Source organism: Cuculus canorus, chromosome 15, assembly GCF_017976375.1.
Source record: "Cuculus canorus isolate bCucCan1 chromosome 15, bCucCan1.pri, whole genome shotgun sequence".
Lineage (NCBI taxonomy): Eukaryota > Metazoa > Chordata > Aves > Cuculiformes > Cuculidae > Cuculus > Cuculus canorus.
In genome coordinates this window covers 832,906-848,621 of record NC_071415.1, presented here as the reverse complement: position 1 = coordinate 848,621, position 15,716 = coordinate 832,906, and the positions used below count along the sequence as shown (strand labels likewise).

The 15,716-nt window shown below is 54.7% G+C and overlaps 2 protein-coding genes across 4 annotated transcripts; both read left to right on the top strand.

The window, feature by feature from the left end:
* Positions 1–151: 151 nt before the first annotated feature.
* Positions 152–4,203, top strand: LOC104068174 (zinc finger protein 501). Its single transcript, XM_009571023.2, has 2 exons — positions 152–513; positions 2,188–4,203. Exons 1-2 carry the CDS (start codon positions 441–443, stop codon positions 3,372–3,374), a joined length of 1,260 nt encoding a protein of 419 aa, XP_009569318.2. The 5' UTR covers positions 152–440; the 3' UTR covers positions 3,375–4,203.
* Positions 4,204–5,192: 989 nt separating this feature from the next.
* Positions 5,193–15,464, top strand: HMOX2 (heme oxygenase 2). 3 transcript variants are annotated; one of them, XM_054080481.1, is made up of 6 exons: positions 5,193–5,294; positions 10,379–10,489; positions 11,762–11,879; positions 13,052–13,543; positions 14,509–14,629; positions 14,710–15,463. In XM_054080481.1, exons 2-6 carry the CDS (start codon positions 10,407–10,409, stop codon positions 14,835–14,837), a joined length of 942 nt encoding a protein of 313 aa, XP_053936456.1. In that variant the 5' UTR covers positions 5,193–5,294; positions 10,379–10,406; the 3' UTR covers positions 14,838–15,463. The 3 variants fall into 3 exon arrangements, with proteins under 3 accessions (XP_053936456.1, XP_053936455.1, XP_053936454.1); XM_054080480.1 differs by lacking the exon at positions 5,193–5,294 and adding an exon at positions 10,125–10,188 and having other exon boundaries at positions 14,713–15,464; XM_054080479.1 differs by lacking the exon at positions 5,193–5,294 and adding an exon at positions 10,125–10,188.
* The last annotated feature ends 252 nt before the right edge of the window (positions 15,465–15,716 follow it).

Sequence of the window (15,716 nt, the reverse complement as noted above, 5' to 3'; positions counted from 1 at the left end):
CCCTCCCGGCCCCGGGAGGAGCCTTGTCCTGAGGACAGAGCACGCATAACCCTCGCGAGCAGCCTTCCCTGCGCGGAGAGCCCCCGCGCCGCCATTTTCCCTCCTTTTCGGAGGGGAAGGTTCGGCCGCAATTGGGCGCCGCCATCACGTGACCGCGGTAGTCACGTGATATATGCAAACATCGGCGCGTCGCCGTCACGTGATCGCGAATGTCACGTGAGCGACGCCAACACTGGGCGCCACCGTTGTCACGTGACCTCCGGGGCTGAGAAGGGGGTCCGGTCCCTGAGGAGCCCCCGCAGCCCCGTTATCAGCCCTGGGGCGGTGAGGAGGCTCCTGTGCAGCAGGGTCGCGGGGCACCGGGGTCCAGCGCAGCGTCGCCCGTTCCCCTCCGCAGCTCCCGACCCTCCCGTTTTCTTTCCCGGAGCCGGAGACCGAGGATGATCGCCCACAGGGACCCCAAGGAGGAGCTGTGGCTCTCGCACCTCGGCGCCTGCGAAGCGACCGGTGTAGGTAAGGGGCTGGTGCAGTTTCCTGCGAAAAACGGTGGGAAAAGTGGCTCCAACGTCCCTAAAATCCGCCGGGATGCGCGGGAGTGGTGGCACGGGGCTGGAGCGGGTTCCTGCCAGCTTTGCCCGCTGTGCCTGAGACCCCGGGAAGAGCAGACAAGCGGCGGTGTTTCCCTGTGTGCTGTCCCAAGCAATCCATGGTTCCGGAGACTCCCGAGCCAGCCCTGAGGTGTCTCGGCCTCTTGCAGCTCTCTCTGTGTTTCTTCGCCTGCTGATATTGTGTCGTAGCACCCGGTCAGCTCGCAGCAGGGATTCCACAGCTCATCCTGCTGTTCCGGAGTCGCTGCCGCCTTTGGTTTGCTTTGGAGCCACCTTCTGGTAGTTCAGTTGATGTTATAGAATCACTGTTCGAGTTGGAAGGGACCTCAAAGCCCATCCAGTCCCACCCCCTGCCATGGGCAGGGACACCTCCCACTGGACCAGGTTGCTCCAAGCCCCATCCAACCTGGCCTTGAACACCTCCAGGGATGGGGCAGCCACCACTGCTCTGGGCGACCTGGGCCAGGGCCTCCCCACCCTCACAGCAAAACATTTCTTCTCAAGATCTTATCTCAGTCTCACTTTTTTAAGCTTAAAACCATTCCCCTCGTCCTCTCCCTGCACTCTCTCTGATCCAGCTTCCCTCCCCAGCTTCCCTGGACACCTTTCAGTCCTGGAAGCTGTTCTAAAGTCTCCCCACAGCCTTCTCTTCTCCAGGCTGAACAACCCCAACTCTCTAATCCTGTCCTCATCCAGGAGGTCCTCCAGTCCTCAGATCATCTCCGTGGCCTCCTCTGGACTTGCTCCAACAGCTCCGTGTTCTCCCTGTGCTGAGAACTCCAGAACTGGATGCAGGGCTCCAGGTGGGGTCTCACCAGAGCGGAGCAGAGGGGCAGAATCCCCTCCCTGGCTCTGCTGGTTCTACTGCTCTGGATGCAGCCCAGAACACGGGTGCTTCTTAATGTAGAACAGACTGTGCTGGATGGATCCCTGCCCATCCCACTTGAGGTTTTTATAGCCCATCCAAGGCAGGAGCTGCCGGCTTCTTCCTCTGCCCTTCCTTCGCCCACTAAGCGGGTCAGTGGTCATAGAAGGAGATGGGGTTGGTCAGGCAGGACCTGCCTTTCCTAAACCCATGAAGTATAACCCAGGCTCCAGACAGTCTCCCTGTCTTGTGCCTTAGGGCCAGCGTCTCCTTTGTGTATCTTCTCTCTCTGCAGTGCTGGCAGCGTGGGTGCAGAGGCTGGATCTGCTGGGATCCCAGTAACTTTGTGCTGAACAAGGCAGCTCTTTGTGGCCTTGAGTGTGGCTCTGACTCCGTTTCAGCTTCTGATAACATTTCCAGCTGTAATATCCTGCGAGAGCAGCTATGTGTCCCATTTGAGCACTGAAGTTTCTACCTCTAATAAGCTGATAATTCAGTAGATTCAGGTTCTGGCAAAGCACACGGGGCTGTTTCCAGGGTTTGTTCCTGTGGACACTCTGGAAAATCCATTGAGTGATTTGGAGGGAAATACCAGAACTTTTTATACGTAAAATCAATCTGCCAAATCTTTACAGTTTGTCCCCTTTCAATCTCCCTTGTCCAAAGTTTCCTGTCCTGTCTGTGACTCCTCTCTGGATTCTCATTTTATTGCAGACGAAGATGGGATTGTGAGCAAGGAAGAGGAAAATGCCCACCAAGGCGTCCCTGGGGCAGCAAAACGTGAGGGTTTACTCTCAGGACTCTCCAAGGAGAACAGTTCCCAGAGTCCCACAGAGGACCCACTCCTCCCACGCCAGTCAGGAAGGGTTCCAAGACCCCTGCAAAAGAGGCAAAGCCGAGTGACGCTTTGTGGGAAAAGTTTCAGGAGGCTGCCAGATATTATGCAGCAGAGAAATCCTTCTGCAGGGAGAATGACGATATGTGGCGATTGCGGGAAGAGCTTCCGGGTGAGCTCCAACCTCGTCCAGCATCGGAGAATCCACACTGGAGAGAAACCCTTCGCTTGTGCCGAGTGCGGGGAGAGTTTCCGCCAGCGGTCGCATCTCAGCCAGCACCAGCGAATCCACACTGGGGAGAGGCCCTACGAGTGCTCTGAGTGTGGAAAGAGCTTCAGTATGAGCTCGAAGCTGATCCGGCACCAGGTAACCCACACCGGGGAGAAGCCCTACAAGTGTGCCGAGTGCGGGAAGAGCTTTTCCGGGAACTCACAGCTGGTCCAGCACCAGCGAGTGCACACTGGGGAGAAACCCTATGTGTGCAGCGACTGCGGGAAGAGCTTCAGCGTGAGCTCAGCCCTGACGCGACACCAGCGGGTCCACACCGGAGAGAAACCATACGAGTGCAGTGACTGTGGGAAGAGCTTCAGCCAGAGCTCTGAGCTCATGAAACACCAGCGCGTGCACACCGGGGAGAAGCCATATGGGTGCTCCGAGTGCGGGAAGAGCTTCACTGTGAGTTCTGCCCTCATCCAACACCGGCGGTTCCACATGGGCGAGCGTCCCTATGGTTGTACTGAGTGTGGGAAAAGCTTCACTGTCAGCTCCCACCTCATCCAGCACCGCCGCTTCCACACCGGGGAGCGCCCTTTTGAGTGCACGGAGTGCGGGAAGAGCTTCCTATGGAGATCAGCCCTGCTCCGGCACCACCGGGTACACACAGGGGAGCGGCCCTATGCCTGCGCTGATTGTGGGGACAGCTTTCGGCAGAGCGCCCACCTCATCCAGCACCGGCGCATCCACACCGGGGAGCGGCCGTATGCCTGTGCCGACTGTGGGAAGGGCTTCACCGTGAGCTCTGCGCTCCTCCGGCACCAGCAGATCCACAGGGGTGGGGAGCCCTAGGAGGGGTGACTGGAGGAAGCAGTGAGATCCGATACCCTGTGAGCACCGCTGCGGAGCAAAGCCCAGCATCTCTCTCTCGTTGCTCCACCGACCGCCCTGTCTGTGGAGGGTGAAAGCTGTTTTTATATTTGGGAAAACGATTCCTAAAAGAGAGATGGAAGAAGGGGAGAGTCAGTGCAAGGAGCAGAGTTGGAGGTTTGAGGAAGAGCCCATGCCACGACATGGGAAGGAGGTAGCGTTGTGAGGGATAGTTCGAGGGGGAGGACGGAAGGAGGCAGCTTGAAGAGGCTGAAGTATACTTGGTGGTGCGTTGTAGAGAGGAAATTATGTGGCCTTTTCTCTGTGCATGCACTTCAGACAGTTTCTGGACGTAACAAACTGGACCAGCTGGGAGCCTGCGATGCTCTGATGGAGCAAAAGCTCTGGCCTTGCTCCCTGCCTTGCTGTTGGCAGTGTTGCCAGGTTCCCGTCCCCAGGCTGTGGGCTGGGCTGTGCCACAGAGACAGCAAGGCTTGGTCCTGGTCCTGGCTCTGTAGCTGGAGCCATCACAAACCATCAGCATGAACGGGCGAGGCCGAAGCACTCAGCAGGAGCTGAAAGGTGGCTAGTGAGAATCATAGAATTGTTTGGTTGGAAAAGGGCTTTGAGATCATCGATTCCAACCATACCTGTCCACTATTAAACCAGATCCTTAAGCACCGCATCTGCCCATCTGTTAATCCCCTCCAGGGATTCCCAGGGATGGGGACTCTCCCACTGCCCTGGGCAGCCTCTGCCAGGGCTTTACCACTGTCAGTGAAGAAATCTTTCCTAGTATCCAATATGAACCTCCCCTGGCACAACTTGAGGCCATTTCTTCTCATCCTATTGCTTGTTACTTGGGAGCAGAGCCCAGCACCCACCTCATTCCAAACTCCCTTCCAGGAGCTGCAGAGAGCAATGAGGTCTCCCCTCAGCCCCCTCTTCTCCAGCCTAAACAGCCCCAGATCCCTCAGCCGCTCCCACAACCCCTGTTCTCCAGACCCCTCCCCAGCTCTGTTCTCTTCTCTGGACACGCTCCAGCCCCTTAATGTCCTTCTTGTGGTGACTCCTGGAACAAGAGTCCTGCACTGGGTTCTCTTGCTGGTATGGGGAGCTGAGCTCCGGGAAAGCTTGGAGGTTGAAGGCCCCTTGCTGTCCCTGCTTTTCCATTGTTGGGTGGAACAAGCATCTCATTCAAGCCAGGCACTGCCTGGCACTCCGACGTATCCCATACATCAGCCTTAAGGACCTGGCCCTGCTCCAGGTGTTCCAGGCCCAGCAGGACCCTCAGGGCAAGCACTAGCTCTCTGGAGTGAGGGCAGTTTGATGTCCAGAACCGAACCCAGGGTTTGATGTTTGCTCCAGAACTGAACCCAGGACTCGAGGTGCAGCTTCAGCAGCGCTGAGCACAAAGGGGCGGCCCCTGCCCTGGTCCTGCAGGCCACACCACGGCTGATCCAGGCCAGGATGCCACTGCCTTTCTGAAGGACCACTCGCTGTGTCCCGCACAGCCAGAACATCCATGACTGTCACTCCCCACCGCTGCCATTTTCCTTCCCCCTCACCGCTTTCCCGCCTCCTCCTGCGCACGCGGGGGGCGGGGGGCGGGGCCTCGCGCGGCGCCACTTCCCATTAGCCGACTGCGAAGGGGGCTGGGCCTCTCGCAGCGCTGTTCTGTATGGGTGTGGGCGTGGCTTCTCTCGGCGCCTCTTCCCATTGGTCAGTGGCGAGAGGAGGGCGGGGCGAGTGCTAGAGCCACGCCCCCATCCAGAGGCTCCACCAATGGGCGGTGCCGGCGTGCGCCCTCGGCGGTTTCTGATTGGCCGCGCCGCTCCCCCTCTGTGTTCATAAGCGCGGGGCGGCAGGGCCGGGGCTTTGTCTCGCGGCGCGGGGCGGTGGGTAAGTGAACGGGATGTGTTTCCATAGCAACGCGGCCGGGCCTGCTCTGCCTTTGGGTACCGGATCCCTCTCTCCATCGCCCGGGCTCGGGGAGGGAAGCCTGGATCTCCCCAAACCTCTTCCCCGGTACCGGGAACCCGCGCGTCGGGCCTAAGGCAGCTGCCGATACCGAGTGGGCCCTGGGTTCGTGGGATCATGGATTGGTTTGGGTTGGAAGGGGACCTTAAACCCATCCAGTTCCACCCTCTGCCATAGGCAGGGATACCTCCCACTATCAGGGGGAATCAGGGGCTCCAAGCCCCATCCAACCTGGCCTGGAACCCCTCCAGGGATGGGGCAGCCACCACTGCTCTGGGCACCCTGGGCCAGGGCCTCCCCACCCTCACAGTGAAACATTTCTTCCCAAGATCGAATCTCAGTTTCCCTTCTTTTGGCCTCAAACCATTCCTCCTTGTCTTATAGCTCCATGCCCTTGTAAAAAGTCCTTCACTGGGTTGGAAAAGGGTTTTGAGATCATCAAGTCCAACCATCCCTGTCCACCACTGAACCAGATCCCTTAGCACCTTGTCTGCCCATCTGTTAAACCCCTCCAGGGATGGAGACCACCACCATCCTGGGCAGCCTCTGCCAGGGCTTCACCACTCTGTCACTGAAGAAATCTTTCCTAATATCCAATATGAACCTCTCCTAGCACAACTTGAGGCCATTTCCTCTTACCCTATTGCTTTTTACTTGAGAGAAGAGCCCAGCACCCACCTCATTCCAAACTCCTTTCTGGGAGCTGCAGAGAGCAATGAGGTCTCCCCTCAGCCTCCTCTTCTCCAGCCTAAACAGCCCCAGGGCCCTCAGCTGCTCCCACAACCCCTGTTCTCCAGCCCCTTCCTCAGCTCTGTTCCCTTCTCTGGAAATGCTCCAGCTCCTCAATGTCCTTCTTGTGGTGACTCCTGGAACAAGAGTCCTGCACTGGGTTCTGCTGGTGTGGGGAGCTGAGCTCTGAGAAAGCTTGGATGGTGAAGGCCCCATTCTGTCCCTGCTTTTCCATCGTTGGGTGGAACAAGCGTCTCATTCAAGCCAGGCACTGCCTGGCACTCCTATGTATCCCATACAATGGCTGTAAGGGCCTGGCCCTGCTCTGGGTGTTCCAGGCCCAGCAGGACCCTCGGGGCGAGCACTAGCTCTCTGGAATGAGGGCTGTTTGATGTATTCCTGGGTGCAGGGTGGGCACTGGCTCTCCTTGGAGCGAAGGCTGTTTGATGTATTCCTGTGTGTCTGCTGCCCTGCGTGCCTCCTCTCCCAGACCAAACCCTGTCCGACCTGTCCCTTGCGCAGCTCTCCCAGCAATGGGAGCACCCCCGATGTGCTGCCTGCCACAAGGGTCACATCTGTGAGTGCGAAACTGGGTGAGAACTTTGAACACCCCTAGAGTTTCGATCCTTGGTGGATTTGTTGTGATGCTGAACTGCAGCTCAGGGGGACAGAAGCAGCATTTTCTAGAGGTGTCTTAGCCTCAAATTGTTGCCAGACTTTAGGCCGTGTCCTGGTGAAGTCTGAAACCTACCTGGGACCAGGTAATTGGTAATTTATTCTGTGAGTCTTCATTTCCAGCAGCTGGTGCCAAATCCCTCCCCAGAGGGAGGAGGAGAGATTTACAGCTCTCCTGATGTTCTTGCCAGGTCACCTCTAACAACTCTTCACGTTGTTAGGCCTGGAGTTGTGGGTTTGCCTCTGCTGCAGTGGTGCTTAGGTAGGTCCATCCACACGCTGCTGCTGGTGAAAGCAAAGATGTAAGCTCTGTGTATGGGGAAATACGTTGACATTTCATCCAGCAAACATGAACTCTGTCCTGCCTGGGTATTAGTGGGTGCCCAAGCGTAGCCAGGGCTTCCATAGAATCACAGAATGATTTGGGTTGGAAGGAACCTCAAAGCCCATCCAATTCCAACACCCCTGCCGTGGGCAGGGATGCCTCCCACCATTGACAACTCTTCGAGTGTGACCTTCCAGCCGATTCCTTATTCTCAAAGCGGTCTATTTGTCAGATTTGTGTCTCTCCGTTCTAGAGACCAGAATGTTACGCAGGACAATCTTGGATGCTTTGCACAAACCTGGGTAGCTGATGTTGGTTTTTCTTCCCTTATTCACCAGTGCTGTAGCCCATCGTAGAAGGCCACCAAACTCATCAGGCATGATTTGCCCTTAATGAAGCCATGTTGGCTGTCACCAATCACCTCCTTATTTTCCATGTGCCTCAGCAGAGTTTCCAGGAGGATCTGCCCTGATCTTGTCGGGTGCAGAGGCAAGACTGACCAGCCTGTAGTTCCCCAGATTGTCCTTTTTTTCTCCTTTTTAAAATGGGGTTATGTTTCCCCTTTTCCAGTCAATGAGAACTTGACTGAACGTTCAGTCCTACTTCCCTGCAGCAGCAGTATCTACTTCCTTCAAAAGGCACAGGATTGTTGGTATTGTGTTTCCACACCAAGAACAGCTGTGCATCCTGAATGTGAAGCTTACTGTGGAAATGTGTGTAGGGGCAAACTAATTGCTGGCTGGATGAGACAGGGGTGTTCTCTTGGAGGGTTTGAACATCATTATTGGGAAAGAAATGTTTGCAGTGCTGAGATGTTCTGTACCAAACCCCTCCCTTCTCCATCCCTGTTATTCTGACTCTTCTGTAGCTGCTGGATTTTTCCCAGGCAGGCTGTTGTCAGAGCCTCAGGGAGGTATGTGTTTACCCTGAATGTCAGCCAGGGTCTTGATGAGCAGAGCTCCTTGTAGCAAATGAAGCGGGGTTCCAGGCTCTGCCGTGGAGGTAGGCAGCTGCTGGAACCTCCCTCTCGGTATGCAAGACACTGCCTCTTTCAGAGGAGCAGAATGCCCTGGGAAAACAGGGCTTTGAGGAGTGACTGTGTTGTGGGCTTTCAGTTGCCAGGTTTTGAATAACAGCAAGGATCTGTGGTGGTGAAAGAGAAAATTTTGGTTCCCTTCCTCCAATATCTCAATACTGCAAAGGGCAGGGGTTTGATTTGTGCTGACTTGTCTCTTGGGTTGTTGTCTCATTGGCTTCTCAGGGAGGTGTTTGCACTAGAGATGGCATTGGGAAAAAATCTAAGCTTTCATCTTTTCCCATGTGTGCACTGTTCTCGCCTCAGGCTAAAGGGGCTGCTGTTGTCACTGCCCTGCACGTTGCTGGAGAGAGGATCATGTAAGGCTGAGCCTTTCCACAAAAAAAACCAAACCTGGGAGATACAGGTCTGAGAGCACACCAGGATCCCTAAATGGCTATTTACATGCTAACCCCTTCTTCCAACAGCAGACAGTGCTGCTGAAACAGGAATTCACTATTCTGAGTAGCTGTTCTTCTACAATGCTAGCAACGGGCTTGGGTAAAGGCTGCTGAGACGCTGCGAGATGTCCCCTGCGTAGCACGGAGAGCAAAGCTTCTGTGTGCACTGTGAGGTGTGGGCATGGAGGCTCTGAGGAGTGAGTTAGCAGGGCTGTATTGTACAAGGATGACCTCAGGAGCTGCACCACGCGTGTCTGGCTGCTGGGAGCCTCTGGCCGTTTCTGCCACTAGCTGCTGGTTTCTGAGGTTTGATGTGGTGTGCTCCTTCGGGTTGGATTTAATGTCAGCCTCTGGCCTCTTCCAAGAGTTGAGCATGCTGAAGTGCTGCTATTTGTAGCTCTGTTTGGTGCCTGTCACAGGCCTGACAGCATGCAGAGGCAGCACACCCTTCCTCTGGGACTGTGGTTCTGGGAGATAAATCAGAACCAGTTCAGCTAGTTTAATTTTGGAACCTGCGTTTCTTGAGTAGTTCCTGGCCTGAAGTAAGGTGAGCAGAAAGCCAGGGCATCGGGAGGGTTCACGTGCTTGTATTGGCAAGAGGCTCCTGACTGTGCTTTGGGGCAAGCAGGCTGTTCCCGCTGTGCCCATGGCAGGCTCCTGGCTCAGCTCGCACAGGGTTTGCATCTTTGCTTTGGTTTCCCTTCCCCAGGGGGGGCATTTCCCAGTGTTTGAAGCTGAAACTGTGTGATGAGTGGAGGTAGGGCGCTTCTGCTGGCCTGGTGTGAAGGTGCTTGCGGTTCTAGTGAGTGACACAGCACAGAATCACAGAAGGGAATCCCAGACAGTCAGGGTGGGAAGGGCCCTCTGGAACTCATCCACTCCATCCCTGCTAAAGTGTGGTCACCGCAGCACGGTGCGCAGGAATGCATCCAGGCGGGTTTGGATCTCTTTGGAGAAGGAGGCTCCATACCCTACCTGGGCAGCCTGTTCCAGTGCTCCAGCACCCTCACAGGAGAGAGATTTTTCCTCGTGTCCTGGTGGAACTTCCTGTGCTTCAGTTACTTCTGGTGTTTGAAATAAAGCCTGTTAGGCAGGAGAGGAGCGTGTGGGTGGTAGCAAGAACTTTCTGCTGCTCACTCTAAGTGAAGTGTGGCTGCTTTGACTCTTCATGGAATGCAGCCTAGGGAAGGCAGGGCAGTGAAATCTGCCTCTGCTTTGGAAGTTCCTCTTCATCTACTCCATTGCCGGGAAACCTTTTGTTTCCCCTGCATGCTGCTTGACTTACCTACCCTAATTCAGAGCTGCTTTCTTCCAGAGGAGGCTCTGAACTGCTATGGAAGTGGTTCGGTCTTCCTCCTGACCAAAGGAGAGGTGCTTCCCTTTCCGGTTACTCTGCTTTGAGTCTAACGTTGGATGCAAGGGTTGGTTGTGCCAGTGGGAAACAGCTTGCTGACAATTCTCGTGCAGATTGCTAACGTGGAGGACTTTGGCCACTTTCGACCGGCAGCCATCCTGGAGGAGGAAACCTGACGCAGGTTGCCTGCTGTGTTGTAGGTCTCCTCTGAGGTTAATGTTTTGTAAACTGGGTATTAGTGTTGCAGTTCACCTGAGGTAGCTGAACCAAACAAGCCCTGCTTCCTTGGAAGTGCCTGGCGTGCTGTGGAAACGGCCAGTGGCTGCTTCTCACCGCCTGTGTGCTGCGGCAGCTCAGAGGCTCGCTGCTGGACTGTGCAGCATTCCATACCCATCGCTTTGCCGAGGCAGCTTCCCTCTAAGGTCCCTCACTAATTTTGTCTTTCAGACTGTCTAATCTCCAGCACCGACCAACAATGCCATCAGCTATGGAGGGCTCGGAGGCGGGAGAAGAAGGGGAAATCTTGCGCTATGAGGAAACAGACGATGACAACGTCAGGTGAGTCACATCTCACAACGTGGCACAGGGAGAGTGTTGTGCAAGGCAGAAGGCCTTCCAGGTAAAGCAGTGATCTTTCTCCTCATCGGAAAAGGAGTGAGGGAACCCAGTAGGTGATTAAGCAAATAAACATGCAGTATAATCTGTTTAATCAAACTCTATTGGAAGGGATGGGGAGGAGGGATCTGCCTAAGGCTGACAACAAGCAGTTATTTTCTTGGTCTTTCCTATCAAGCTCACATTTCATAAGCGCTTTAACCATTTCGCAGTTGTGTTTGTGCCTTCCTAGTCAAGGTGAGCCAATTTTCCATGGCTTGCTGGGCAGTCTCATGTGATAGCAGCTTCTTGTTTTGAAAAATGACCCTAGAGGTGAACTCTACTCCAGTGAGCAGCCTCTTTTGCCTTCCAAAATACCCCCTGGCCCAGGCAAGATCTTTTCTTCGAGGTTATGTGTATGAATTTGTTTTTTAACTTGCTCAAAAAGCCAAGGCTTCACACTTGGAAAATGGGAAAGGCAAACAGGTTGCTTCCTGGAATACCTAGATTGGCATGTCTAGGTCTGGAGTGTTTGAAGTCTGTCTCACAGCTGATAAGAACGTGCTGTCTGTAGCACACGAGCCATAAAAACTGTAAGGTGCACTTTGGCATAATTTTGAGCAAGTGTTGATGTTGGTAACTCTGTGCTAAACTCCGTGTGGGTAGAGTGGCTGTAACCTAGTATCAGGTTGTTTTTTCGGAAGGACAACTTGTGGAAACCTGCAAAACCAGTGTAATTCAGGATAAATAAACTTTTAAAGGGTGTTCATGCCTGTTTTGCCATTCAGCTCTCATCGCTTCTCCAACAGTTGATACCCTGAAGTCAGAAAAGCTAGGGTCCTGCCTGCCTATGGATCTGCTCTTACCTGAGCCTTTCTCCTTCTCCAGAGTGACCCTGGGGGATGCCACCAAGGCTTCTGTCCCCTTTAGACTGCCCTGGTAGTGGCGCTTCTAATGCTCCAGGCCTCCTTTTGTAGTGTTGTTGGATAAGAAGCACAAGTAATGATGCAGGGTTCAGAGAATCCTTGGCACATGGGTACTGTGTCTCCAGAAGGAGCCTCTGGCTGCTGCCACTCCGCTGCTTCCTCCTGCGGGGCTGGCCTGAGAGATCCCACCTTCTACCTTATCCCAAGTGGCCCTGAGATGGTAGGGAGTGGGGGGATCCTCCAAGCACAGCAGAGACAAACTCATTCCTGCCTCTGGAAGTGGGGTGAAAGGAGCTCTCTTTGTCTGCAGTCCCACCGACCTTTCTGAGCTGCTGAAGGAGGGGACTAAGGAATCCCATGACCGTGCGGAGAACACTCAGTTTGTCAAGGACTTCCTGAAAGGACGGATCAGGAAGGAGCTCTTCAAGGTGGGTGCTGCCCTGTGTGCAGGGGATGGGGGAATCCAGACCAAAGTGTCAGAACTATGGGAGGGCACTTTCCTGGGACTCTTGCCTGCTGTATCCTGCAGCTGGGATGAGGAGGATGAGGAGCATGCTGGCCCACCATGGACCTGCTTAGGCTGTTCAAGGCAGGTGTGGCTGCAGCATGGATGCTGGTGGTTTAGGATTGAAATCCTGAGATTACAGTACTTATTCCATCCTCTGAAGACAAGGTTGTTTTCCATAGACTTCAGGTTGGATTGCTTTCTCTTCTGGTTTGGGTCTGATAGCCCTGTCGGATCCTGAAGGTCTTGGTATACACAGTAGTCTCTGTCAGCCCAAGGCTGTTGGTGCCAGTTATACTTTTTAGACGAAACTAATCCCTGTGTCCTGCTCTCAAGGTGACAGGAGACCGAGAGCACGCAGCTGGCAACATCAGACTGATCATAGAATCACTGAGTCATAGAATCATTAAGGTTGGAGAACTCTAAGTTCATCCAGTCCAACAGTCAGTCCAACACCATCATGTTTGCTAAACCACGTCCCCAGGTGCCATGTCTACATGTTTTATTAACCCCTCCAAGGAAGGAGACTCCCCCACCACTCTGGGCAGCCTCTGCCAGGGCTTCACCACTCTATCAGGAAAGGTTTTTCCTAACGTGCAATCTAAACCTCCCTTGGCACAACTTGAGGCCATTTCCTCTCATCCTATCACTTCTTACTTGGGAGAAGAGACCAGCATCCATCTTGCTACAACCTCCTTTTAGCTAGATATAGAGAGCAAAAAAGGTCTCCTCTCAGCCTGCTCCAGACTATGCAGCCCCATGTTCCTCAAATGCTCCCAGAACGCCTGTTTTCCAGACCCTTCCCAGCTTGGTTCCCTTCTCCAGATACGCTCCAGCCCTTCAATGTCTTTTCTGTACTGAGGGACCCAAACCTGAAAACAGTACTGAAGGTGCAGCCTCACTCATCCTTTGCTTGTGCTCTGCAGGCAGCTTTGTTATGAACTTGGAGAAGAGCCTCTGGTCCTCCAAGGGATGCATTCCTGGTACGGGCTATCCAGGCTGCCTTTGTGTCAAGCCCCAACTCTGTTTGAGGGGAATAGTTGGGAAGTGCTGATGTGATAAATGGCTTCTCACATGAGCTGTCTTTGCCCGCAGCTGGCCACCGTGGCACTTTACTTCACATACTCCGCCCTGGAAGAGGAGATAGATCGCAACAAGGACAACCCAGTCTTTGCTCCTCTGTATTTCCCCCTAGAGCTTCACCGGAGAGAAGCGTTGGTGAAAGATCTGCAGTATTTCTATGGAGAAGACTGGAAAGAGAAGATCCAGTGTTCTGAGGCAACTCAGCACTATGTGGACAGAATCCATCATGTGGGACAACACGAGCCAGAGCTGCTGGTGGCTCACGCTTACACACGCTACATGGGCGACCTCTCAGGTGGCCAAGTACTGAAGAAGGTAGCCCAGAGGGCCCTGAAGTTGCCCAGTACTGAGGAAGGGATCCAATTCTACGTGTTTGACAACATTTCCAATGCTCAGCAATTCAAGCAGCTCTACAGAGCAAGGATGAATGCTCTGGACTTGGACAAGAACACCAAGGACAGGATCGTGGAAGAAGCCAACAGAGCCTTCAGGTTTAACATGCAGGTACTAAATCCCTTGGGCTCCTGTATGTGTGGGTGCTGCTGCTTCCACATCTGGACCAGCTCTGAGGCCCGGGTTAATCCAGTCAAACTGCTCACCCAGGCAAGGTAGTTTGGGTCTGAGAACAGGGAGCCCTTCTGTCTGGCAGGCGTGGACTCTAGTTTGTGTGGCACTTCTGCTGCCTTCTGGAGCCATGGCTGGTGTTGGGCAGGAATTCCTCCCGTGCTCTAGCACCACAGCCAAGCCATTGATTAGGGCAAAAGAGAGGTGACTTCACTGCAAGATTTCCATGGGCTCTGTGTCTCTGAAGCAGCAGGGAGAGCTGGGCTTTGGCTCTGGGACAGTCTCAATGGGTTTGAGCAGTTGCGCCACACTGGTTACAATTTGGCTCATGTCTGAGGTGTTGACCAATGGCCAAAAATGTCTGTAGCCTCTTGTTCTTCCCCATAGCGTTTGCTTTCATGAAGCCTGACTGAGCTGCCTGCCCACCCCAGGGGAACGAGTGCAGTCTCAGCTACTGTGGTGAAGCTTCAATCTGTGCTGCCAGCTGGTCCTTGTAGTTTAAGCTGGTCAGAAACGTGGTGGGATGTGGTTGGCTCCTTCATCAGAATCCTTACAGAAAGCCCTGGCTACCTGACCACTGCACAAATGGGAGCAGTGATTCCCAGAGAGGATCTGCAGCAGCGAGAGCTCCTTGCCTCCTCCTCCTGCCCGCTGCAGGCTGGAAGGCAGACGGCAGGGTGATGCTGCATCTGTCCTGCTCCAAGGGCTGACCTGATGCTCTTGGAAGCCGTAGTGTGTGCTGGATGTCACCGCAGGGCCTTCCCAATTGAGTGACATGTGCTGTCTTTGGGAGGAGGGAAGCATGAGTGGTTCTTGCCTGTTCTTTGGATCTTTGGGGGGGGTGGGGTCTGGATGAAGGCTGCTCAGCACTGCCCTCTTTGTGTACTCACTGTGACCGCTTGCAGGTATTTGATGAGCTAGACCAGCTTGGCAAGTCGCTGACAGAAGAAGCCCAAGACGGAGACCTTCCAGTCCACGATGGAAAAGGAGATGTGCGCAAATGCCCTTACTATGCAGACAAGCTGGGTAGGTCGTGGGCAAAGACAGAGCTGCCCCATGTGCATGGCATGAGACTCACAGCGTTGACAGTGCTTTCTGTGTCCCAGCAGGCCAGATGGGACCCAGCTGCCCCTACCACGCTGCTGTGGCCCTGGTGAAGCAGCCGCTGGTGCAGCTGATCCTGGCAGCCTGCATCGCCGTGGCAGCTGGAGCTGCAGCCTGGTACGTGATGTGATGGACGGGGAGAGCGGCACGGGGCTTTGGACAGTGGCCAGGGAGAGGTGAACCCTGTCTTCCACACCATGCCCGTGCTGCTGGCAGTGAGTTGGCTGCAGGGTGAAGTAAGAAAATAAACAAGAATCCTACGGGACTGTCCAGGACTCTTTGCGCGCTGGTAACGCACGTGCTGTAATGTAACGTCTTTAGCTGACTAGTGTCCAGGACTGACGTGGTGTGAGGCTCCTTTGGCACTGCCCTACCCAGGCTGGGGCAGGATTTAAGGCTAGAGGTGCCTTGTCCTGTACTGGCAAGGGCTTCACCTGCTTGGCTTTTCATCTCCTTCCTGGAGCCGTGACTGGAGGGCGTTTCCTGCCCTGGTCTGCAACCCGAGAAAGTGTGACCAGGCTTTTTGGTGAAGATCACTGTTTCCTATCCCAGCAACTGAAGTTCCAGCTGTGTGCCACAGGGCCCTTTGCTCAAACGAGCAGCCTGCTCGGGGCCGTGTCCCAGGAACAAAGGTCTCGGTGTTGGAGGAAGCTCCTTGGGGTGAAGGTGACCAATGTGCATTGTGCAATGTTGGGGTGGTGGGCTGGGTTTTTTCCTGAAGCTTTGACCAGAATAAAAAGTTGTGATGCTGTAGCCGGGGAAAGCCAAAGGCACGGCGCTGGGAGAGGGAGGAAACTATGCTCTGAGGTGTTGGGCTGGAGTGTGTACGGACTCCATGCTGTTGTCGGACTCCTGCCTGACCCTGTGCCCTCCTCTTGGGTTCCCCCAGCTCCTGAAGGGAGGGGACCCACTGCCCCGGCTGCGCTAGCTGTCCCTGCTGAAGGGGGCTCCTGCACTGCGGGGAAATGCTTCCCCAGAGGCAGGGGAGGTCCTGGGGGTCACAGAGCTG